This window comes from Alligator sinensis, unplaced genomic scaffold, assembly GCF_000455745.1.
Source record: "Alligator sinensis unplaced genomic scaffold, ASM45574v1 scaffold1159_1, whole genome shotgun sequence".
In the NCBI taxonomy this organism is placed as follows: Eukaryota; Metazoa; Chordata; order Crocodylia; family Alligatoridae; genus Alligator; species Alligator sinensis.
Window position 1 is genome coordinate 506,795 of NW_005842942.1, and position 25,690 is coordinate 532,484.

At 41.6% G+C, this 25,690-nt stretch overlaps 1 protein-coding gene across 1 annotated transcript in view; it reads left to right on the plus strand.

The window, feature by feature from the left end:
* Positions 1 to 25,690, plus strand: part of LOC102376909 (collagen alpha-6(VI) chain) — a 78,648-nt gene that overhangs the window by 31,200 nt on the left and 21,758 nt on the right. Inside the window, exons 10-22 of the mRNA XM_025192543.1 lie at positions 3,636 to 3,781; positions 4,024 to 4,116; positions 7,214 to 7,267; positions 7,387 to 7,458; positions 7,571 to 7,597; positions 8,116 to 8,160; positions 8,273 to 8,326; positions 9,932 to 9,994; positions 10,474 to 10,539; positions 11,856 to 11,909; positions 14,287 to 14,322; positions 16,072 to 16,134; positions 22,107 to 22,169. Of these exons, the coding sequence (XP_025048328.1) occupies positions 3,636 to 3,781; positions 4,024 to 4,116; positions 7,214 to 7,267; positions 7,387 to 7,458; positions 7,571 to 7,597; positions 8,116 to 8,160; positions 8,273 to 8,326; positions 9,932 to 9,994; positions 10,474 to 10,539; positions 11,856 to 11,909; positions 14,287 to 14,322; positions 16,072 to 16,134; positions 22,107 to 22,169 (836 nt within the window). The remainder of the gene's footprint in view (positions 1 to 3,635; positions 3,782 to 4,023; positions 4,117 to 7,213; positions 7,268 to 7,386; positions 7,459 to 7,570; positions 7,598 to 8,115; positions 8,161 to 8,272; positions 8,327 to 9,931; positions 9,995 to 10,473; positions 10,540 to 11,855; positions 11,910 to 14,286; positions 14,323 to 16,071; positions 16,135 to 22,106; positions 22,170 to 25,690) is intronic.

The window sequence follows — 25,690 nt, forward strand, 5'->3', positions numbered from 1 at the left end:
CGGGGAGACGTCTTTCGCTTTCCCCTCCCTCCCGCCACTGGGCTGCGTTCCCTGGGGCCGGCGGAGCTGATCAGAGCACAGTGCCGGCTCTGCCTGCTTCCCAATGCCGGACTGCACTCTGATCGGCTCCACCAGCCCCATGGAGTTCAGCCTGGTGGCAGGGGACAGGCAGAACTGAGGCTGTGCTCCACCTCCTGCCACCTCCAGGCTGTGCCACAGGGGCTGCAAGCCACTGGGAACCAAGCCTGATGCAGGCCTCCAGTGGGTTTCAAGTGGCAGGAACCCAGCCCGGTGCAAGCGTCCACCTGCACCAGGCTGGACTTCCAGCTGCTTGAAGTCCGATCGCTTCAATTTCCCAGCTGCTTGAAGCCTGATCGCAAGGCGGGGGAGGGAAACTGAGCTGGGCTGAGTTCCCTTCCCCAGCCCAATCAAAACATCGAAACAGCTTGAAATAGCTAAACCATTTCAACAAAATGGAACAGAACAGTGTTTTCGAAATGAAACAAAACTCAAAACAAAATACTGTTCAGTTGAAATGGATATCAAAGCAGAATGTTGCTGTTTCATACAGCCCTACAGGCAACATTAATCTTTCATTCAAACTAGGTTCCTTGGGTGAATTTGATATCTTTTATTAGACCAACCCAAATGGTTGGAGAATAGTTATTAAGCAATCTGCCTGGCAACTGACTCCCCAGCCCAGCCCCTGGCTTGTTTACTTTTCATTCCATCCAGGAAGAGCACACACCAACTGCTGCAGCTTCCTGAGCCTGACGAAGGGTTTTTGAACCCGAAAGCTTGCTTAATAACTATTCTCCAAATGATCTCTAGTATCCAGGAGGTTGATGAAATGGAGCTCATAGGCTCGTCTCTGGGCTGTGTTGTGTAAATTTCCCTTGAGGATCAGGACTGAGAGATTGAAGAGAGAGTGGCCCTCCTGTGAGAAATGTGCCCCCACCGGTAATTGGGTGTTTCTGTCTTTGATGGATTTCCGGTGTGCATTCATTCTGGTGCGCAGTTGTTGTCTGGTCTCTCCTACATATCTTCCATCAGGGCATTTGGTGCATTGGATGAGGTATACTACATTCCTGGAGGTGCAGCTGTAAGATCCTGGGATGCTGATGGCTCTGTTGTGGGGTGCAGTAATCACAAACAAGGGAACCCTGGCAGACCTATCATATCCAACCATGGGACCCTAACTGAGGAAATATCAGGTTTTGTTGAATCCATCCTAAAACCGCTTGTCACCCACAGAGCAAGTTTTGTCCAAGACACCACAGACTTGCTACGGAAACTTAAAAACATAGACCACCTTCCCAGCAACACACTCCTAGCCACCATGGATGTTACCAGCCTATACACCAACATCCCACACCAGGATGGCATCCATGCCTGCCTTACATATCTACAGGAACAAGATTACAACCCAGAATACAGACCCAAAGATATCACTGAGCTTATACACTTCATCCTCACACACAACAATTTCACTTTTAATAATCAACACTTCCTCCAGATGATGGGAACAGCTATGGGCACTAAAATGGCCCCACAGTATGCCAACCTTTTTACCTTTTTTTTTTTTTTACACACCAAAAAAGCAGTGATATACAGCCAAGCCCTCAGATACCACCGCATCTGTACTGAAGAGACCACCCGGGATTGCCACCTCACCAATCTTAAAAAGGCTTTCACCCAGCAAGGACACTCCTCCAGAGAGGTAGATCGCACGTTTGAAAGAGCCACCTGGATACCACGTGAAGAACTGCTGCAGTACAGAAGAAAAACACCCACAAATCGCACACCGCTGGTTATGACCTATCACCCATCCCTTGAACCTGTACGGAAAATCCTCAAAAAATTGCAACCCATATTAGAAAAAGACCCTATTCTTAAAAAGATCTTCCCAGAGCCACCCATCCTAGCCTTCAGACAAGCACCGAACCTCGCCAACCTCATCACCAGAAGCAAACTTCCTCAACCCCAGAACACACGAAAAGGATCCAGACCGTGCCATGACAAGAAATGCAAAACCTGCCCCCACATCTCCACCACCCCCACTATTACTACACCCCACAACAGAGCCATCAGCATCCCAGGATCTTACAGCTGCACCTCCAGGAATGTAGTATACCTCATCCAATGCACCAAATGCCCTGATGGAAGATATGTAGGAGAGACCAGACAACAACTGCGCACCCGAATGAATGCACACCGGAAATCCATCAAAGACAGAAACACCCAATTACCGGTGGGGGCACATTTCTCACAGGAGGGCCACTCTCTCTCCAATCTCTCAGTCCTGATCCTCAAGGGAAATTTACACAACACATCCCAGAGACGAGCCTATGAGCTCCATTTCATCAACCTGCTGGATACTAGAGATCAGGGACTAAACATAGACACTGGATTTTTGATGCATTATAATCTGCCTGGCAACTGACTCCCCAGCCCAGTCCAGCCCCTGGCTTGTTTGCTTTTCATTCCATCCAGGAAGAGCACACACCAACTGCTGCAGCTTCCTGAGCCTGACGAAGGGTTTTTGAACCCGAAAGCTTGCTTAATAACTATTCTCCAACCATTTGGGTTGGTCTAATAAAAGATATCAAATTCACCCAAGGAACCTTGTCTGCCTATATCCTTAGACCAACACGGCTACAACCTAAACCCCTGCATCATTCAAACTAAGTACTTTGAAATGCATTGGGCCTTAGCTTGTAAAATTTCACTTGCTCTGCTTAATTAACCAATGCAACTGAAATCTGTGTGTGAGCCACAGAACCTAAGTACCTTTCCTGGCTGCCGTCAACTTGCTTTCTGGTGATATATGCTTTTCAAAGTAAGGTGTTGCCTTCCGAAGTTCTCTTCCCAATCTCACTAGATATAGTGAAAGACACAAAGAGGAAGAATTACTTCCTATTTCAGCATTTGAAAGCATGTCACATTAATGAGTATATGTTTGCAGATTCATAACACTGCATTCTCTAATTTTACACTGGTGTAACTCTGTTGGAATCTGTGGATTGATGTTTGTATACACAGGATTAGTACAAAGCTCTCAGTGGCTCTGAACTCAGCCAAATGTTCAAACCCTTGATACTGTTCCAGATGAGATAATGACACAGAGCCATCTAAAATTTCAGTATTTTTGTGTTGGTATTTGTTAATATTTTAAAAGGAAATGCAACCAAAACAGATTTTTCATAATCAAAACAATTTGGCTCCTGTCCCTCCCCTCCAAATAGGCAGCTACAGAATATCATGCTTTTGCTTTTCTTCTTAAATGCACTGTTCCAGGTTGAAGCTTAAACTGTGAAGCAAATATGTATGTTAACATTCATAGTAATCACATGAACTTTAAACCTCATTTGTTGTTCAAGATGCATCCAGTGCTTCTTTCTGTGGATGTTCTTACTTCTTCATTTCATTAGCACTTACACAGACTAATAATACAATTATATAAAAATAGAAGCAAGACTAAATTATAATGTACATTCCTTAATCTGGAATTTTTGCCTTTCTATCTAAATTTGCATGCATGAGAGTAAATGATATTTTCAATTACTTATAGTTTTTTTTTTATAATCATTTTTGTATAGGACTTCATGTTTTTTATGTAATCATTTAATGTGTAGGATTGGATGCACTCATAACTGTTACTCTCGAAAGAGCCTCTAATTCTGAAAAACTTCAATACATTGAATTTGGAAAAGGATATAAACATAGAACTATTTTAGATATTGGCATGACAGATACGGCCAGCCAGCTCTCCAAGTACTTGGTAAGTTATTCCATAAAGGATCAACATACATGATTAAATCTTTGGTTCAGGGTGTACAGTGTCATATACCATTTATTTTTAATAAGGCACATTATTAATACTAACATAAGATTCATGTTAAAGCAATATGGTCCTTTCCTGCTCCTGTTGAAGTAAATAGTAAAAATCCCCTCTCATTTCAACTGGGGGCATATGAGAATTTTTAGCAAATAAAATTTCACCTGATGTAACTTCTTTTCAAGGCCAATATTGCTGAAAGAACATGCTGCTGTGTGTCTTGCAAGTGTGTTGGGGAAGAAGGTGATAAGGGATCTCGAGGAAAACAAGGGATAAAGGTAAGAATAAAACTGCTTTACCAATTTGATTGTCATTTTAAGGATGGGCCACGTGCATCTGGAGAAATTAAAGTGTTGGGGAGACTCCAATAGTTTTGTTATTACCTATTTATGGAAGAAGTGTACTAAAACTATAGCAGGACTGGATTTTGGCTACTACTTTACGGGGTCTTTTCCCTGTGGCTAATTGCCAGAAATGAAACTGATGCTTTGTTTTGAATGCAGAAATGTTTGAAGAATCATTAGAAAAAATTGTTTCTGAGAATACAGGAAGTTCTCATTCTTAACTGTCATACAGCATTAGCAATCCATTAGTCATGGGGTGGGAAAAATACAGCTTGCGGGCTAGATCTGGCCCACCAGGCCATTCTATCCAGCCCATGGGACTCCTAAAATTTTAGAAAAAGTATATTTATCTGCTCCTGGCTGCCTGTCAAAGATGATAGGAGTCAGGGGCAGTAGGACCCAGGGGGAGCCAGCAGGAGCCAGCAACAAGGCCAGCTCTGTCCCACCCCTCTCACCCCCATCTCCCCAACTGGAAGTCACTGCCTGCCACAGATTTTGGGCTGCTCTAGCACCCGCAGGAGCACAGGGCCACACTGGTACCCCAGGGCCAGGAGCGGGAGGGAGGGAGGGAGGGAGGGTGGATATGTGTGTGTGTGTGCGTGCGTGTGCGCGAGAAAGAGAGAGAGAGAGAGTGTCTGTGTGTTTATAGGACAAGTTGCACACACACACCCCACCATACACATACACCGACACCAGGAGATGATCCGAGCAGGGTATGGGGCCCAGGGCAAATCAGCCTGTGTGAGGCCCCACCCTCGCCCTGATCCCGATGCCCCAGATGCAAAGAAGCCGCCAGTGGCAGCAGCTGTCAAGTGGTGGGGCTACCAATGTGGCCCTTGACAGCTCGCCAAAACTCAGTAAGTGGCCCTCCACCCGAAATAAGTGCCTGCCCTTGCATTAGTCACTAGCAATGCCAAGGGTACCCAAGAAGAGCTTCTGAAGTGGAAGAAAAAAATTGGAGCAGAACCTGTCAATGAAATGAAGATATGTTTCCTTCGCAAATCAACAAAATTTTCAGTGTCTCAAACATGAAATGGGCAGTTGAGATCTTTATGGTTCCTATTCAGGCCTCCTTCTTTTGATCTACTGTGCCCTCTGTGATCTGTTATCTCAGGAAGGCTCAAGCTAAGATGCATATCTTATTGCATTCATGGATAATATATCAGTTGTCACACACACACACACACACACACACCATGAGTGCAATAAGATACGTTCTTTCCATTAGGAAGAACAACAACATAGGGCCTGTTGGTAAGATCCTATGAAGACAGACTGAGGAAGGCTGAGAGGTGATCTTGTGGCTGCCTACAAACTCATCGCGGGGGAGGTGGCGATCAGCAGGGAATAGGGGATACTTTGTTTACCAGGGTGCCCCTTGGGGTTACTGGAAACAACAGCCATAAACTGAAGGACATTAGGTTTAGATTGGAGATCAGGAAGAAATTCTTTACGGTGAGGCATGCCAAAATATGAAATGGGCTTCCAAGGGAGGTGGTGCTTTCCCCTACCTTGGAGGGGTTCAAAAGGAGATTAGACAAGCACCTGGCTAGGGTTACTTGACCGCAGTGCTCTTTCCTACCCAGAGCAGGGGGTCAGACTTGATGATCTCTAATAGGTCCCTTCCGACCCTAGAAATCTATGAAATTTATGAAACAAGCCACTCATAATTAGTCAAATGTTGGAAAGGATTTATACACACTAGTTACTCCAATACAGGCATGGTCCTGGCCATATTTTTGAGTTCATAGTACAATTTGCAAAGATCCAAAAGAACTTCCTTGAATCAGCCGTTTCTTGCCAGTGGTGCTGTAAAGCCAGTTTTCTCCAGTGCTTGAAATTTGCTCGTCAATCAGTGTTTTCCCTTGAGTGGGATTTCTCAAACTGCGCCTCCAGAAATTCAATGACAGAACACTGAGCCAGTTATTCAATACAGTATGAATTGAGGTGTCAGTCCATTTGTGAACAGGTAAGTACCTGGAATACATTTAAAGCCAACTCGACTTTCACTCTGGGCTTTTGTAGACTCATTTTTGGAAGCAAGCTTCACAGTTCACTTTGACAGCTCAATCATGCAAAGGGACTTGGCCACAGGCATTGTCCACTGATTCCAACATTATATTTATATTATTAATTGCAGCTTTGGAAGAAGATATAAGAAGCCATGTCATAATATACAAACAAGAGTACTCCTCCTATGTCCTGTCAGAGGAAAACCAAACATTTGCTTTATTTAAATTTTCTGTAACATAGGGAGTACCCAAAGGTTTGAGTTTCTTAGTGGTAATAAAACAGTTGTCAGAAAATCTGCTGTTTTCAAAGAAAATCCATCTTCAATATACACAGAAAGAAGATTAGAAAGTTGAAGTCCTCCACCTAGTTTCTCACTTGGAGTTCATATACAGCCAAGTAACTTCTGTGTCACCTTCAGAAAAGACCAGAACCGTGAAAATGGGGGTTCTTCTGTCTTCTGGATCTCTATCACATGCACCAAATTGGGCATCAAGAGAAAACTATAGTTGGATACAGATCCTCCATTATGCTATATTCATCTTATTGCACATGAAATACCACGGCCTCAAGACCTCAAAGTTATCTCATATATATAGAAAGTTCCTTCAGATAGAGAAGTGCCTTAGCCTGAACTAAGATATAGAGTTTTGTTTTCTTAAAATATTTAATCAGTGGCTGGCATAATCTGATGATTTTGGAAGAACTTCCCCAGCTGAGCTGGAGGCAGGAGTGTTAGGACACTTACTCAAGCCAACGGCAAAAGCATTGGCTCACCTACAGATTTCACAGGTTAAGAGGCATTGCCCATTAGTGATGAATGCATAGAAAATCTGCTAACAGAACAATTATCAGGTAAGACATTTCTCATTTGTCAAGGTTTTGAAGTACAGAGAAGGCAAAAGGAAGGAATATGTAGGCAGAATTGTACTGGTCTTTTATGAATTCTCATTACAGTTACATAAGTCCAAACAAGCAAACTTAAGTATTCATTTTGTTCTTGCTTTTCTCTTCATTTCAGGGACCTCGAGGTGCAAGCGGACACCTGGGATATTTAGGAGATGATGGGGAGCCGGTAAGCTTAAAGCACTTTAGTTTTTACTAGGAAAAATACATGAAAACTCAACGCTCTATTAGCATATGTAAATTGACATAGCTCCCTAAAATTCAGTTCACATCTCCTCTATCTTTCAGGGTCCAAGAGGACCTTCTGGACTGGTGGGAAGACAAGGCAATACGGGATGTCCAGGTACAAGAGGTTTCAAGGTAAAACTGCAAGTGTAATTTTAACTTACAGTAAAATGTTTTCTTTATCTTTTTGTTTTGTTTTGTTTTGCCTACTTATTTAACAGATATTTGTTATTTTCATTCATTTCAGGGATTTCGAGGAATCAGTGGGCATAAGGTATAGTAAAATGTTATTTATTTATTTATTGTTTACTTAATTTGGAAAGAAAAAATATGACTTCAAACTGAAGTATCACTTCTGATTTCCAGATGGCATTTCTTTTCTAGGACTACATATTATAAACATTGCTTGTGCTTGACTCTGAGTTCACTGGTCAGCGTAGGCGTCTATTTGGTCCCTAAAAGACATCAAATAGAATGGAGCTTCAAAGAAAAAGTAATTGGTAAATGCAGTATTTTAGGGCTTTATTCTCCTTGTGCTCAAGTTCTTGAAAGTTTGCCAAAAGCTTCAATGGGCACAGTATTGGTTTGTTGTTCCTTTTTAACTTATTTTGAAAATCACTGTGGTGGTATGCCCATTTTACGTTCATGTGTAAGACAAATGTAAAAAATGAAACAGCAGGCATTAATTCATACATTCTTAAATTTATGTTTGACTTCTCTGTCAGTTGGACTATACACCTGAAATGATTATTTGTGAATGAGACTCATTCATACCTATTTTTGTCATCTCAGGGATCCAGTGGTGATGATGGGATTGGTGGAATTCAAGGAGAAGAGGTGAACCCTTTTTTTTTTCTTGTATTATGTTGACATCAACTTAAATTCTGAAATAAAATAATAAAAGAATTAAAATATAAATAATTAATATTAATTTCTTTTTATCTTTAAGGGTGATCCTGGACTTTCAGGAAACAAAGGAGAAAAGGGTGACTTAGGCTATCCGGTAATGTGTTATATTTTCTTATTTGATCAGGGTTTGGTTTCAGAATAATAAATCTGCATATTACATGGAAATGTTAAATTACCACTTGAACACAGGGAGTGGCTTACTATCACAAAATTACGAATCTGTTTTGACTTGGGTCAACATGGTTTAGTCACAATTTCTGCTTCATCAGAAGTAGGATTGCCTCCCTCTTTGTGGTTGACAGGGTCTTTTTTCAGTAGTAAATACCCAAGTATATTTCTTGATAGGACATTTTATTTGAAAAATGATTAAATGAACCATGTATTGTACAGGATTCAACATTCTTGCATATATTTCTTAAACTCAAGTTGCTCCTTAAGGGCTAGCATTAATTTATAGTAGACATGCATTAACAATTCCTGATTCATAGAGCAAAACCCTGGAATGAATGTTAGTAATTAAGGAGTTGAGCTGAACTTCATTGGAAGGAGCAATGCTTTTGAGTTAATTTGTCCTTCCTCTGCAGGATTTAGAAAAAGTGCTTTCACAAAATTTATTATCCATTTTCCATGCCTTGAACAACTTTCAGTTCCCTTGGTAAGGGTTTTTTTGTATGTTGGCTGTTTAGATTGTCTCCCCTCTTTCTGCTACATGTGTCAGGGTGTTTTTAAGCCCTCCACAGAAGCATTGCGTGTTGGCTACAGCTAAGGCTAGGGACTTTGACTGATGTGTGCCATTGCTCCTGCTGGAACCAAAGCAGGATGTTCCTAGCTGGAGGAACTTGGCCCATCATTCAGGGTCAGACCGATCTCCATTTTTGGGATCAGGAAGGAATTTTCCATCATGGACTTACTAGTAGAAAGTGTGGGGGGGTTGCCTTCCTGTGTAGTGAGGGGCATGGCCCTCTATGTGGGATCTCTTGAGCATATATTGACAGCATGTCATAAAAGCAGGACGTTGGCTGCCATGGTTCCCTTACTTTATCTGTGTCAAGTTAAGGTGTTAGGTTTGTGTTGTGTCAAGGTTTAAGGTAGTCTTAGGTAGAGTTTAGTTATGGATTATATAGGATAGTTTGGATAGGGATGATCCTACCTTAGGTACGAGGTTGGACTCGATAACCTCTGGATGTCCCTTCCAGCCCTACTTCTCTATTATTCTATGAGTATGTGAAATGCATGGCATTTGAGCTGCACTTTAGCCTTGGGGAAAGATGACAGAGTAATTTGCTCTAAGTAATCTTTTCCCCTCTACAAAAATACCTTGCCATTCTTATAGTAGGTAACTGAGGAATTTTACTCTTGGAACACTAGTTAAGCACAGAAACTCATGAATTCAACCAACTAAATGCTTTCTCTGGAAAGCTAAGATGTTTAAATAATGAAAAGGGCTTGCATAAAGAGATCACAGAGAAAAAGCATAGTTCTTTGGAATCGATGTATTTAGCCCACATTCTTGTGGTTGAATGATTTAAACAGGCATAAGGGTTCATCCATGCAATTTTTAGTCCAGGGTAACAACTTGAAGAAAAACAATACAGGGTCTTTCAGGCCACTTATTGTGAATTTTAAATCCTTAACCCTTCCCCTTCCCCTCCAACAGAAAAAGCACTTTTCAGATTCTTACTTCATTTTATGATTTCAGGGCAGTACAGGACCAAGAGGACCCCCTGGTGAACGTGGACCAAAGGGCTTTCAAGGAGATTCTGTAAGCTTTTTCCAGATGCAATATAGTTGCAACCTAGTTCTTTGCAAATTAGTTTTTAAAGATATTGCTCATTTATTAACTTGTATACCCTTCTGTCTGGCAGCTTGAATGAAGACATACTTTTAACTGTCTTTAAAATGTGCAGCACTATATGTGGGATTCCTAATGCTTAATCTTGTTATATGAACCCTTCACATATTAAACTTTTTTTCCTTTTTTAACAAAAAATGTCCCACAAGTTTAAAATATTTAGTACTTCATTTTTCTCTCAATATGTACTCACTAGAGAGGGCTCCAATGATCAATAAAAAGAATTTTCTGCTTTGGCTAAAGGCAGATTAAGAAGACGATCATCATGTTTGTTCATCCAACATAATAAAGCACTTGCAAGATGTCATATCAGATTATCTTTGTAAAAAGAACAAATACCATTACCAGCTAACTGCATAGTATTTCTTTTCTTTTTCTTCTTTCTTAAGGGAAATCCTGGATTGATTAGTGAGATAAAAGGATCTAAAGGCATAAAAGGAGACCAAGGAAAAGCGGTGACTATTTAGTATTTTTTGCATTTCTATATCAATGGTTTATTTTACATATGCTAACCTACAGTATTTTAATTTTTTTTTCTAATAAAGAAATACGTCATGTAGTCCAACCCCATGCCCAAGGTAGGATCAACCCCAGTGTAGATCCAACCTGGATTTAAAAACTTCCAGTGGTGTAGAGTCCAGAACCACTCTCAGCAATAGGTTCTGGCTCTTACTCCCTCCCACCTCACTATCCTTCCTCCTAGCCAGAAAGTACTTCCTGATATCCAACCTAAATTTTCCTTGTTGTGATTTAAGGCTGTTGCTATTTGTCCTGTTCCCCATGGCCACAAAGAATACTCTGTCACCATCCTCTCTATACTACCCTAAATATACTGGGGATGAAGTTTTCTATTGTGTACCATGCTACATATTAGCGTAGAATCATGTACCAAACCCACAAATCACTGGCAAAGCTATTGACTCACTCCAAATCCACAGATCAATGGAGATAATTTAAAATTATTTTAAAGATAATTCATGCAAAATTCTCACTGGACTCAAAGGAAATTTTGCATCCAAAAGAAATGAACGTTTATACCTTCAGTATTTCTGAAGGTGTCATAGATTCAATCCCTTTTTATATAGAAGGTATGGCTTGGTTCATAAAGTTTGATTTAAAGATGCTAAGAATGGTTATGGTGGGGATTTCTTTCTAAATTCAGTCTCTTCACAAGCATATGCCAGGACAGTTTAGAACTGTGGAAGCAGTAAGGCTGTTACCTCATGTTACTAGCTAGCATGGTTTCATCCATTGTAATCTCTGTAATGATTGCTTTTATATAATGCTTTCCACCAGTGGGTCTGAAAGTACCATAAAAGAGGACAGTGCCATTATACCTGTTTTGCAGATGGGGAAATTGAGACATAATGGGGGCTAGAGAAATAGCTAAGCTTACACAATAGGGGCTGTTAAGGAGCCAAGAAAGGAACTTCCGTGTCTGGAGTCCTAGTCTACCTGCCAGGATATATTATAACTCCGTGAAAGTCACCATAACTGTGTTGATGGATATTTATAGAGTGTTACTAAGCAGTAGGTAAGATATTTACTACTTATTTTGATGATCACATTTTGTAAAACAGGCCACACCAGAAAGGTTTTGACAAAAAAATGCTATACAGCAGAAGTCACAAAGCTAGCATTTAATGGTTCTGTTCTTTATTCTGATCAAGTGGTAATGTTTTGATCTGATGGATGGATGGATATATGGGAAAAAGTGACACAATATAGCAGCATTTGAGAGATAACATGAAATTAAATGTCGTATTTACAGGGTGAAAGAGGACCAGTGGGATCACCAGGCTTGCCGGGATCTGGGAACTTCATAGTAAGAACCTACATAGCCAAAGACACTGGACATGCAACCTGAGGCTTCATACAAAGGAAATGCCCAACTATGGTCGAACACAGAGTATTTTGTACCTTGCCTCTCACTCTCCTTTCCAAAAGCCATCTAAAAGAAGATGAAATAAACAGATCTCAGATAGACTGCCCTGAAAGTATTAACAACAACATCGGCAGCATTTGGTTTCATAAGGATACTTTCCTTCTGACCAGAAGTTTCATATGGATTGCCAACATGAACGATTAACAATCCAGATGAAAAGATTAGGGGAAAATAAGCTTTAATAGCAAAGCTTAAATTATAGACATGTATCCAGTGCTGTCTGAACAAAACTGCAGACAGGAATAGTCCTTAATGACTCAAATAGTTCCTGAGACTTCAGAGGAATGTCACTTATCCTCAAAACAGGGCTAAGGTAGGATTTCCATGTAATGCAGGCTTTGTACTAGTTATCAACACAGGGTTGAATTTCATACTGTAGATAAGGGCTGTCCAAAAGTTAAACCCATTTAGTGAAGAAGGAGAGCAAACAACAGTGACACCAGAAAGTGCCTTCTTTGCTTCAAGTCTTCACAAAACCAGCTTGACCAGATACTTAAATTAAATTAATTTAAGTGGGGGGAGGAAGGGGACAGACCATGGGCCTGTATAGGAAACCCCTAGGTTAAAGAATATTTAAATGGACTGGATATATTCAAGTCAGCAGTATTTTCTGAAATCTATCAGCGTGCTTAAAGAACTAACTGAAGCAATTTCTAAACCATTAGCAATTATCTCTGAAAACACCTGAAGGATGGAGGCAGGTCTCAGAAGACAAGAGAAAGGCAAACATAGTTTCTCGTTTTAAAAAGGGGGAAAACAGAGCAGTCCTCCTGACTATAATGCCTGGAAAAATGCTGGAATGACTTATTGAACAATAAATGTATAGGCATCCAGAGGATAATATGGTGATAAGAAATACTTAACATTTTCTTTTTCAAGTCATATCAGAGAGATCAAATTTCTTTTTTTGACATGGTACCTGATTTAATGGAAAAAGGGGAAGGAATAGATGTAACATAGCTTGACTTTCATAAGGGTTTTGGTCTTGTCCCTCATGACATTTTTATAAGAGAAGTAGGGGGAAATGGGCTAGAGAAAATCACTATATAGTGGGAGCACACCACAGTATAGTCAAGTCTCATGATTTTTGGTGTTGTTCTTAAAGTCTGTGCTTCAGAAATGTGAAAAACTTAGCTCTTTCTTTTGTGTGTGTGTGTGTGTGTGTGTATATATATATATATATATATATATAAAAAATAAAAGCATAGACGTGTGTGTGTGTGTGTGTGTGTGTGTGTGTGTGTGTGTGTGTGTGTGTGTGTGTGTGTGTGTATATACACACACACATATACACATATGGAAGAGATAAGTCTTTCACAGTCTCGAAGTGTAGACTTTAAGAACAACGCTAAAAATCATGAGAGATAACAATACTGACAAGGTAGCCAAAGGAATTGGCAATGTTGGACTGTCAAAGTGGGATAGTACTTCAAGTGGAGTCTCACTTGGGTCTGTCTCAGGGTCCCAGTCTACTCAATATTTTCTTAATGATTTGGATGTTTGGATAGAAGATACACAAGTAAAATGTATAAGAGGGGTGGCAAACACCTTGGGGGCAGGATCAGTATTGAACTCCAGTTTGAGAAGTGGGCAGGGGACTTTCAAATGGCATATTGGCTCAAGGATGCAATTGCATCCAGCAATTGTTCTAATCAGATGTCAACCAATTTGATCTTGAAATGTTGGAAGACTCCCATAAAAAATAATAAGGGATATTTAACCTTTGGTCATCTTTGTCCTTGATTATTACTATATATCATACATAGCAAAATAAATATACATATGTTTCTGTAAATTGTTGGAATATCCAGAGTTATATTCATACTTGTGAAGTGCTCAGACTTGGCTCCAGCATAGACAGTAGCACCCACATCACTCATGTCCAGATGGTTCACAACTCACTCAGTTAGCAGCAGATTACCAAGTTAAAGAAAAGCCATTCAGTAATTGCTATGGCTTTTACATCAAAGCGAGTTGCTTCTTCATGCAGCTGAAACTCATCAGTGATCCCACACAGCTGATTGGAAAAGTGGCCCCCTATTCCACACAGGTGGGAGCTGCAGCTATCCATAACCCCTGGCTTTTTCACAAACAACCCTGCAAAATATCTGGATTCTGCTGCACACACTTAATTGTACCCATTTATCTAAAGCTTTGTAGGGGGAAAGATTAAGTGTCATCTCTTAATGGAACTGAAATAAGAGCTTCCTAGGATCTAACACATTTTCTAATAAGCAACCATCTTGCTTTGTCTTAGGGAGCAACAGGTCTAAGAGGACAACCAGGACCAGAGGTAAGCTACAGTAATCTTTTATACTGGGGTTGTGGTCTATGACTTTTTTAAGTGTTTTGAAACAGAAATGAAATCAAGCTTAAAGTACGTCTGCTCTAGTAACAGTAGAGTCTGAGAAGCAAATTCCCTTACTCATGTGATCAGTCTCTGTGATTGAACTAGCACTAGTACGTATATGAATAAGGGAAGTAGGACCCTGGATTCCTCTCATAGGTATCCAAACTATTGCATTGTACACTAATTCAGAACTGATGAAAGATTATTAATAAGAACCAGTTTGTTCAGGACACTGTCAAGCAGAGTAACTGTTACAAAACCTACTGCCAGCAAAGATATTTCCATTGTTTTCTTAATTGCACTGACACCCTGGGGACGAGGATGGCCTCACTGATCTTTATTGTCTGAGCTGAAAAGCATGCAGATTATAAATGAACAGCATATGTAGTGTCAAACGGTAGTTAGTTGTGTTAGTTTGAAGTCAGGCAAAAGGCGGGGTAGAGATGCATCCTATAGACCAGGGGTGTCAAACTCATCCTGCCCTAAAGGCTAGATGGGTGGTGTGGGGCCAGTCCACAGGCCAGACTGGATTCACAGGGCAGCCCTGCATGCTGGATCCAACATGCGTCCTGGAATGGCCAGAGTAGATGCTGTGGGGGACACTAGGGCCATGCTGCATGGGATGACAGCTGGAGCAGGCGCTGTGTGTGGGGCCACCCAGTATGCCCCACATGCTGCCTGTGGGTCAGCTCTGAGGCCCAGAGTCAGCACTGGTGGCTGGGGGGTAGGGCTGTGGGGGCTGGATCTGGACCATGTGCCAGATCTTTGCCACCTCTGTCATAGACTAACTAAATCAGAGATGCCTAGGATTTTGTGAGCCTGAGCTCACTTCATCAGAAGGGTTGTTAGGTGTTGATGAAGTGAGCTTGGGCTCACAGAAGATTATTCATCTCTGAGTAATGAAAAGCAACCTGGATTTAAAAAAATCTTTCTATTTTCATAATCTCAGGTGATCATGTGAAGAAATATGTGATTCAGTGTCTGATTTGAATTCAACAATGGCAATTCATATTTGCTCTCAAAACAATAAGGGATACAGTTATATACACTGGCCTCTGTATAGATGAACACACAATGGCACATCTACACCTGAACTTTGCAGGAGTATATATGCACGTGTGATTTTTATACTGTTGTAGTGTGATGACTACAGGAATGAATTTCAGCATTTTCACAGACAAGTGTTTTATTGTTAATGGCATGTATACAAGTACTAGCACATGAAAAATTCAGGTGCATATATTATTCTGACAACAGTAGACCCGAGAAAAGCCCTTTTAAATGTGGGGCTGAGCAGATAATTCCTAATGAGTAAGTTGTTAGGTGATTTTTTTTACCCCTCTTTCAAGCTGCCCAATGATGCTTGAAGATGCTAGTTGCTATTGCCATCTAGTATTGAAATTCTTTAAATAATTTTTGATCTGTTGAATCGCTGTCCAGTTCATGATGCGTATTCAAGTGTTTAATTTTTAGCTGTTTGCCTCCGCAGGTCATTTTGGTATTTCTGCTAGCTCCATGAGCATAAGTCTTTTGAAACTCTTCTGCAAATATGCATTGTTAATATTGCTTAATGAGAGGTTAATGCCAAAAAAGCAATGCTTTTAAATTAGAAAGTATAAAATGGGTCTTGTAGTGAATCAGTCATCACTGTTGCATATGAAAATCTTTAAAAGATGTTGCCTCTTATTACAGGGTGGGAAAGGAACTCCTGGTCAGAAAGGTGTCCAAGGAGAGCAAGGATTCAAAGGACCTCAGGTGAACATTAATTTTCCTCATGGGATTTTTGAGAGGCTGGAGGATTTGAAATATTGAAGAGAACTAAGAATCTATCTGAGAGTTAATAGACCTGGGGTATTGATTCCAGATGAGACCCTTTCTGGGAGTGAATTTCGTAGGGCTATTTTTAGAGCACTTACAGCAGTAGCTTGAGATGGGTGTACTACAGAGTAAAGTTCCTTGCATTAAACACACCCCTTTCTTAACTGAAACAATACTGGTTTACCCCTGTGCCTCTGAGCAAAATGGTGACCCCACCAGAGCTGATTGTCAGCCAAATATTCTAGGTAATTGTATAAGTATCTTGGATCCATTATAAACATGGGGATCAACTGACTCTTGCAAGTGAAGGTGATTGCAAACTGTTAACCCCTTTTGCCAGTGAATTCAACAGCTACAAAGTAGAGGTTTACCCCCAGAAGAGCAATAGCATCCCTATCTTCCTGTAAGTCTTCTACCAGGGAGGGAGCCTTTTAAAATTCTGTCTCAGGTACCCAAGGAGGTTTATGGGTGAATATCACCTGGGATAAGCATGTTTTGACACACTGGTCTTATCCCTGCCCTTTTCAGATTGGCTGTACCCAGTCTGGGATTTGTTGTGACCAACTGCAGGACCTTTTAGCAGAAAGGGGTTTATTCCTTACAGACTTCTTAAATCAAGGACCCAGAATCTGGAGTCGATTGGACGAAGTAAACAGACAAAATCAAAACCAAGACCCAGAGATGTTTATGGATTCATTTCCAGCCCATTATTCTTAGTTTATAAAATTGTGTTTGTTTAGCTTGATTAGTGTACTTAGAGATGCTTAAATCTTCCTTCCTTCCATCAATCTTCCTATTCCTTCCCAGAAATATTCTTGGCTGAAGCAACAAATTTCTGAAACTCTGTCACCTCTGATTTCTTACTACATTCTGAATACAGATGTGATTTTTTTTTTCTTTTTTTACTCAAAACAGCTTACTGTGGGATCTTTACATGGCTTATAGAAGTTGAGCCAAATTTAGATCTCTTTATGAGTGAGAGTACTCAGCTGATCTCAGTGCCCTGGGAGTTATGGCTGTGCAAAAAATGCAGGATCATACTTTAGCTGTGGGTGCTTTATTTGGCTGGTTGGTTTTCCTTCATATGCTTTTGTATATTTCCTTCATATCTTTTTCATATATGTGTGTGGTTTTAATGGGGGATCATAGTAGTAACAAGGATTTTTGCTGCATTCCCAAAACCTTGTAAGAAGAAAGGTTTTTTAAAAGATGATCGAATGGAGGATTCTTGTAACTGTCAAGAACAGAATCATCATAGGTGTGGTCATGAGTGTCAGTTGCACGCTGGGAGAGAGATAAGAGTTCAAACTGATGTGATGCTGGGTATCCGCAATGCTCATTGAAATGAATGATTATAGATAGATGAACAATTTACTGTGAGGCAACAGTGTCAGAACTCCACTGGGCATCAGCTGCTCCTTGATGACTATCCAGATGCACACGTCTACCTGCGGTCACTGCAGCTCAGGCAGCATAACTTCCCCCTATTTCCATGAGGACTTAGCTAACATGGTTTAACTTCCATTTACCAAGGGGTAAGAGCATTTGCACACAAAGTTACAGGGGCGCAGCTGATATGAAAAAACCCTGTTATGTTGTGATAAGTGTTTCATTCAGCTGCCAAATGAAAGTAGAAAGTGTCAGTTGTTGTTCAGGACTACTCAGCAATTTATAGGATTAAGTCCTTAAAAAAAAAAGCTGACTAGTTGTCCTGGCTCCTGTCTGCTTTTGGAATGGGGCCAATGAGTTCAATGAGCAAAAATCCTGGATAGAAATGCTATGAAAAAATTGGGTTTTTTGATGAAAAACAGAAAGACAGGATTAATGTCCTTGGAGCATCTCCTGTTTGCATCACTGATTCTTAGTTCATATTAACAAACCATGGAGTATAGTCATAATTAAAGAAAATTCCATTTGAGGTTTGAAAATTGTGCTAAATGCATGCTTTCTTGAACCACTAACACACTTGACCCTTGTAAAAAAGTATCAGATTTTGCCAAGCAGAACGAAGCCTTACATGAATTTCTGTGATTGCTTCTAGATGCCAGATCCAATTAATTTTAAATCTTCAGGGATCGTTCCCAAGATCTGTGGGCAGAACCCAGTTGATATTGTGAAAATCAGAAAACCAGAAATGGGAGGCAGAGGCAGAATCTCTTGCATCTAGTTAGCAGAGACAGCAGTCTTAATCCTCGCTGTAATTGTCTGTAGGTAAAGAAAGGGTTGATGGCAGTCTGTAACACATTACAGCCTAACAATACCACTCATCTCCATGCTGTCCAACATGGTTTAGCTTGCTGACACTTGGAACAACTTTTCTCCCAGACAGAAAGAAAAATGAGAATAGTGGGGAGAAATGGAAATGTGTGTGCATACAGAGCCCCTGGCATGGCGAGTAAGTGGAGAATGGAAGGTATAGTGGGAAAGGAAGAATGAAAGAACCCATACAGGGCAGAAAATGGATGCAAATGGAAGTGGAGAAAAATGAAGAATGATTCAATTAGTGCATGAGAAATGTAGAGGGGTGGGATGCAGAGCATTGCTGAAGGAGAGGGGATAGGACACTGTGGATTATTTGAAATCTCTGGATTTTTCTTGTGAATCATGTTTGCATACCTCACAGTGGATGGCAGCCTTGAAAGGATCTCATGTCACCCCAGAGTGCGACAGCACCCTGGTTGAGAGTCACTGGTCCACACCATAGCACACAGTGTAGCTTAGAAGATACCTGAGCTAGCTCAGATACTGGTAGCAGGCTAGCCTCCAGAGCAGGGGTGGGCAAAATACAGCCCACGGGCCAAAACTGGCCCACCAAGCCATTCTGTCTGGCCCACGGGACCCCTAAAAAATTTAGGAAATGTATACTACCTGTCAAAGAGGACAGGAGCCAGGGGCAGTAGGATCCAGGGGGAGCTGGCAGGAGCCAGCAACATGGCCAGCCTGGCCCTGCCCCACCCCCTTTCACTGCTGTCCCCCCAACTGGAAGTCTCTGCCTGCCACTGCTTTTGGGCTGCTCCAGCACCATGTGGCTGCATCGCCAGACTGTGGGAGCACAGAGTCATGCTGGTATCCCAGGGCCAGGAGTAAAAGGGAGGGAGGGAGGGAGGGGATGTGTGTGTGTGTGTGTCCATCCATGTGGGGAGGGGGAGAGAGAGACAAAGAGCAATGAGGGAGGGAGATACTGTGTGTGTGTGTGTGCATACACATGTGTGAGAGAGAGAGTGTTCATAGGGCAAGTCCCACATGCACACCCCACCATACACGTACGTCCACACCCAGAGACAACCTGAGCAGGGTGCGGGGCCCAAGGCAAATCAGCCTGCGTGGGGCCCCACCCCATCCCTGCCCTGATCCTGCACACCCCGGATGCAAACAAGCAGTGGTGGTGGGGCAGGGGGGTGGATGGTGAGCAGCCAGACATGAAGCCAGATGTGGCGGTGTGGAGTCACCATGGATGCTTTGCCCACCTCCACCAGGTCCCCCAAAGTGCAGGGCTTGGGGCAGTCGCTCCAATTTGCCACCCTCTAAGGACAGCCCTACCCACACCCCCCCTCGCACTGCCATACACAGAGATGCCCACACCCCCTCACACACCCCAGCCACCCTTTTCCCACACACAGTCCCCCACAAACCCCATACCCACCCACACCCTACATAACCACACACTAACAGACCCCCGCAATCATATCCCCACATCCCCCCCCACAATATACAAGAGTAAGACCTAATTGTAAGCTATTGTGCAACCACCTCTGTGTACACTACACAAACGCATGTAAATCAGGAGAAAAAGATTTTTTGAAATCAAATTAATGAATATTGTAGATGTTTGATTTTTAGAATATAATTTGGTATTTTTCTGGTTCTGAGATGGCAAAACAAGGGGGCAAAGAGAGGGACATTTGGTGGCAAAGGTCAGAGGTTAGGGGGCGGGACTTGTCACAAGATGGTGACTGGGAGGTGTGGCACCTGTCAAGGAGTGGGACTACCAGTGCAGCCCTCGACAGCTTGCCAAAACTTAGTAAGTGGCCCTCCACTTGAAATAATTGCCTGTCCCTGCTCTAGAGTGTGGTCAGTGTGGACTAGCTTACCCTCTTTGTGGACTGGTACATGAGCTCACAAAGCTCTGGGCTGCTCTGACTAGACCTTGACTGGTATCTGAGCTGAACTAGTTTGTTCACATCTCACATGAGTACCTCTATGCTGGGCTGTGATCTGGTCTTCAGATGTAGCCTGATTGTAACTGGGGCTCTCACTAATCTACTCAGTCTCACTGGCCATTGCTCTTATTGAGTAGCACCTTTCTCTACAAGCAGTGCCAGTAACTCTAGTGTGAGTAAGGGTATCAACCTCTGACCTCTAATTCATGGGACAGTCTGAGTACCCATGACTGCCTCACTGGGCTTAAGAGAAGATCCTCCTCCCATATTCATAGGAGGAGACCAACAGACCCAATGCAGTTCTGCTGAATGAAAAGAGCGCAATTTGGAAAGGGAAGGGATGATTCCTCTGGAGCATGAAACACCTTGTGCCTCATTATAAAGTGGGAGGCAGAGGCATGATTCACTGATTCCCTGAGCCTTTCTTCTCTGTGAGATAAAGTAAGCTAGAGTGGCGGTGACTGTGCCACTCCATGGAGTGACTTTGTCAAGGAAAGGTGTTTTGGTCCTTCCCCCTGCTTCCCAGCTGGGTTATGGTTGTGTTCTTAGATTTCCCTGCATTTCTACAGTAGGAGTAACACCTAAATTAGAGGGTTGTGGGTATTTACTCCGTTATTCACTGTAGGGCACTTCAGTGATGTGAAGTGCTGTACGGGGGCTAAGTTACCATTTCATAGAGGGTTCTCTTTAATAGATTCAGAGATTCATAGATGTTAGGGTCGGAAGGGACCTCAATAGATCATCGAGTCCGACCCCCTGCATAAGCAGGGAAGAGTGCTGGGTCTAGATGACCCCAGCTAGATACTCATCTAACCTCCTCTTGAAGACCCCCAGGGTAGGGGCAGTTTGGGCCGAGGTAATTCTCAGGACACAGACACACACACACATACAGGATATGTACAGAACTCTTTGGGGAACTACAGACCAATTCAACTTTTCTGTACACACACTGAACTTAACCCTTTCCAGGCTTGCACCCTTTCCCTAAGCCCTCTTGGTAAGCACTAAACCCTCTTTACATTGACTCAACTTCCTGCTTCCATGCATCTATCCTGCATAAATCAAAACAAGCATGCTCCCTCTCCCCAGTGAACTACAACTTCTGTTCTGTTAGCTGACCTTATATTACATGAAGAAAGAAAGTGGCCTCAAAGGGAGTCTGAAAATATATAGTAATAAGTAATTAAGAGAAATGTTTCTTTCTGGCCAAGTGGAAGCCTGTATGTAGCAGCCCTAATTTAAACAGCAATCAGTACATAGAGAATACTGTGAAATGTTAACATTTTAAATGGGTACCTTTAAAATTGGGGCTTTCACACCAAATTCTAATTACTGAAGTGTATTAGTGATAAAAAAAACATTGGCTCTTTTGGCAGGGGAAGATAAACGACCACATATATTTTAAAACAGAAAAGAGGATGGTCTGTGAGCTGTAATTTGGTATGCAGAAGTACTTTTAAAAGGTTATAAGCAACAAATTCAAGCCATGTAAGATGCAGCCTACAAACAAAAGAACCCTCACAAATGAAACAATCTATAATTCCTAGAGAACCTAATACAACTTGTGCATGTGTGAATTGTGCATGTATGAATTTTGATCTAGCATGCCTATCAAGTTCACCTGAGTGAAGTGTCAAAATTCAGCGTTTCAAAATGAGCTTAAACACCAAGAACACTTTGACATTAATTTTATCCTTAAGAATTTATGTATGTGTATGTGTTAACTGGATTTTCTGTTGTGCTTTGTAGGGGCCCAGGGGGATTCAAGGTATGAAAGGAGAGAAAGGAGAACAAGGAAATAAAGGTTTTCAGGTATGCAGTACCATCGTGAAAACACTGTATAGTGCTTTAATTTTAAGGCACTGTGGAGATATGTAGTGGAAAACTTTAATTTAATCCTAGAATTGCAGATCAGTATAATGTGACATTGTTGTCAGAAAGAAGACAAAAAGCAGTTAACATATGGTACTTCCAGGCAAGAATAAAATGTTTAATATTTTAACAATAAAAAGAAGAAAAATGCAATGGGGCATACAGCAATCTGCCTTCAGCCATTATATCTCGTCATCTGAACTTTTACAGGGACTAAATAGTTCAGAGAAGTGTGAGCTTTCAACTAGGCAACAGCCTGTTTAATCAGATGCTATGAATGGATTTCATAGTAATACATTCATAGCATCTGACAAAGCAGGATGTTGCTTGGTTGAAAGCTCATGCCTCTTTGAACCACTTGGTCCATGGAGCCACTGTGCTCTGCCTCCTGTCATGCAGAGGAGTAATTTTGTCAACCATAATGAAGGGAGTTAGAGAGGTACCACAAATGATCTTAGGTGAAGATGTCCGTTTGCTATATGGTGCAAGAGCCAGGAAGCTTCAAAGCACCATGCTATAAAGCAAACAGATGTCTGCCACCGGAGCAGCATAAATTGATACCTCCTTCATCGCAGTCATAAATTTTAGGCATTTGTGGCATGACAAGGGTCTTGGCCTTTGTGCCACCATAAACTTTTTTATAGCACCATAAAGATGATGAAAGATGATGTCTGTTTTCCCCCTTAGTATCCTGAGCCCTCTACTTCAGTATCCCATGCATCAAGGCACCCCCACAGTGTAAATTGCCTCATTCCTCCTACCCCAGTAAGACTCTGAACACCTTGCATTCCCAGATTTTCATTTTCTTTGCTATGCTGCCAAATATTCCTCCTCTCCTATCCAGTACTGTTCTTAACAGCTCCCTCCCTTTGTACATTCACAGGGCAGAGAAGGAAGTTAATAGTGCTCAGAGAGAAGCTAGTAACTCTAGTAGAGGAGGCCAAGAGCACTGAGGCATGGTATTAAGCAGAATGCCCTGCTTTTCCTCCTATGTCCTCTCCACTTTTACTAGAGGGTAAAATTGATTTACTCTGTAATGAACATGGTGTGTATGCAAATTACTGTCCATGTGAAGTTTTTCCTGCCATTGATATACATCTGTCTGCCACATCAGACACTTCAGAAAAGTGTTGTTTGCCAGCATGGAATATCAGAAGGCATTCTGAATATTTTCTTTAACATAATCTGTTTTAAGAGTAAATGTTCTAGAAAATAGTTTACGCATTTGCCAAGTTAAGCAGATTTCAGTGTTATGGGTTTTTTTTCCTAGACTGTCTTTTTTTCCATTCTTATTTTATTTCTGTTTTCCGTGCTCTCTGAAAGATGCCTGAGTCCTGTCCTAGTTTTTACTTTGTTTTTGGCACCAGTCTTCTTGACCCAGTATCCATGCTCTGTACACATGCTAAAGTAGTATTTTCTGGAAGGGAAAGATAGAAAATTAACTTTCTAATTCCCCTAAGCTTTTCTTTATAACTTCCAAGTTGGGACATAAATTTCTTCCAGGCATGAGATGAATTAGTATCCTACTGACTAGGAATTGTTCTGGCTACTTGTTTTGTTGGCCAGGTACTTGAGGTCCATCTCCCAAGGAAGTTTTACTTAAATAATTTTAAATTAAACATGTTGTATGGCACACAAGACTGCTATTATTTTGTTTGTCTACAAGACTGGACCTGCATTAAGGCCTCACTAAGTTAGGTACCACACTGTAAGAAAGAGCCCAAACAGCTAACTCTAAGGAGGCTGGACAGAATGGCACAGGACTCGAGCAGATCAGTGGCAGAAGCCAGCTCTCCTGATTGCCAGTTGAGTGAAAGGTACAGCAAAAGGAACAAGCCATTAAACCATGATCTCTCCCAAAATAAGCCTTCAGTAGCCATTCTCCACAAGGAAACTTTCAGCTGTTCAGTTCCATGTAAAACAGCACCTTCTTTGTTTTGAGGAGTAAATGTCATCTTACTTTGTTTTAATACATTTCACTGTAGTACAGTAAAATCTGTGTTATCCAGCACTTTACCATCTTGAATACTCTATTAACCGGCATCTGTCATCTTACGTACTACCTGCCGATCAACACAGCAAAAGCAAAACCTGAAGTCCCACCGTGGCACTTTCAGTTTCACCGCCACGAGCCGAGTCCCACTTCTTCCTCATGGACCACAGCCTGGTGCAAAGCATCCTGTGCGGGGCCTCCCTCCCTGTCCCCCGGCACACTGACGAAAAGCCCTGGTGCACTGGACACGGTGGGAGGGGTGGTAGCCCGAACAGGCAAAGGCGCCTCCAACCTACCGGGCTGGAGATAAGTATAACGCTCAGATAACTGGCATATATAATTAACCAGCACCCCCCAGTCCCTATGGATGCCAGATAACAGAGCTTTTACTGTACATACAGTTTTTTTTCCTTGGACGTCATATATTTGCTTTATAGGTGAATGCATCTGCTTCCTTCCACATAAGTACATCTAATACAGAATATCAGATGAAAAATTTAACTCAAATTTATTCCTTATTTTTTCCTAAATGTATCACACTATGAGCTAAAAAAATTCTACTCCATGATCCTTCAATTCCAAACTTTCCTTTCATTAAGTGGTGGTATATATTCCAAATTGCACTGTGCCTATATCATGTTATAAACTAATTTCTGAGCTAGTAGAGCAAGCAAACTCTTTTCTGATAGATATTCTCATAATAGGATTCAGTTATGGGGTCCCACCAACATTACATTCCAGAACCTGTACACCATAGTCCAAAAGTTTTTAATATTGTTATTTGAGAGTTGGGATGCCAGTATTTGATAAGTATTAGTCTAACCTGAAGCAAATCCTTTTGGCATCATCACTTTATTGCTTTATTTTCTAAAACAGAATAGACTTTGTAACTGAGCTAAATTAGACTACTTAGGTAGCACCCTGTATGAGCTTCCTGGTTGACACTATTCTTAGTCTGCTACCCAACCTACTTCGATGAACCCTACCTGCATACCTTTGTGGAGGATGTGCTTGTCCCCAAAGAGATGACGTCCCCATATTTCCCCCAAGTAGAAGAAATGTGCTTTCCACTGATGCTTTTGTAGGTCATACCAATGGAAAGCTACCTGCATGCTTCCCTACAGGAGCTTCTAGAGGGAGGGCTAGTTTCTCATGTAGGTAGAATAAGAAGCCTTTGCTTTTTGAGCAATAATTTTAAGATACATCTGTTTGTGACAAGGGCACATTAAGTTTGGGCCCTTCAGAGGTTCTGCATGCCCAGGGCCATCTCAATACAAGGCAAGAATTAGAAGTTCCTGAGGGCAACACCAGAGCTATGGAAATATGTCATCTTTCTCCCTTTGCTCTTATATGGCACCCAAAAGCTACCTCTTCCAGTTATACCAGTAGCCACTCTTATTTGGTTAAAAAAAGGGTATTTAGGGGGAGGAAATAGGGAAAAATTTCTGCCCTTATTTACACAGGGGTA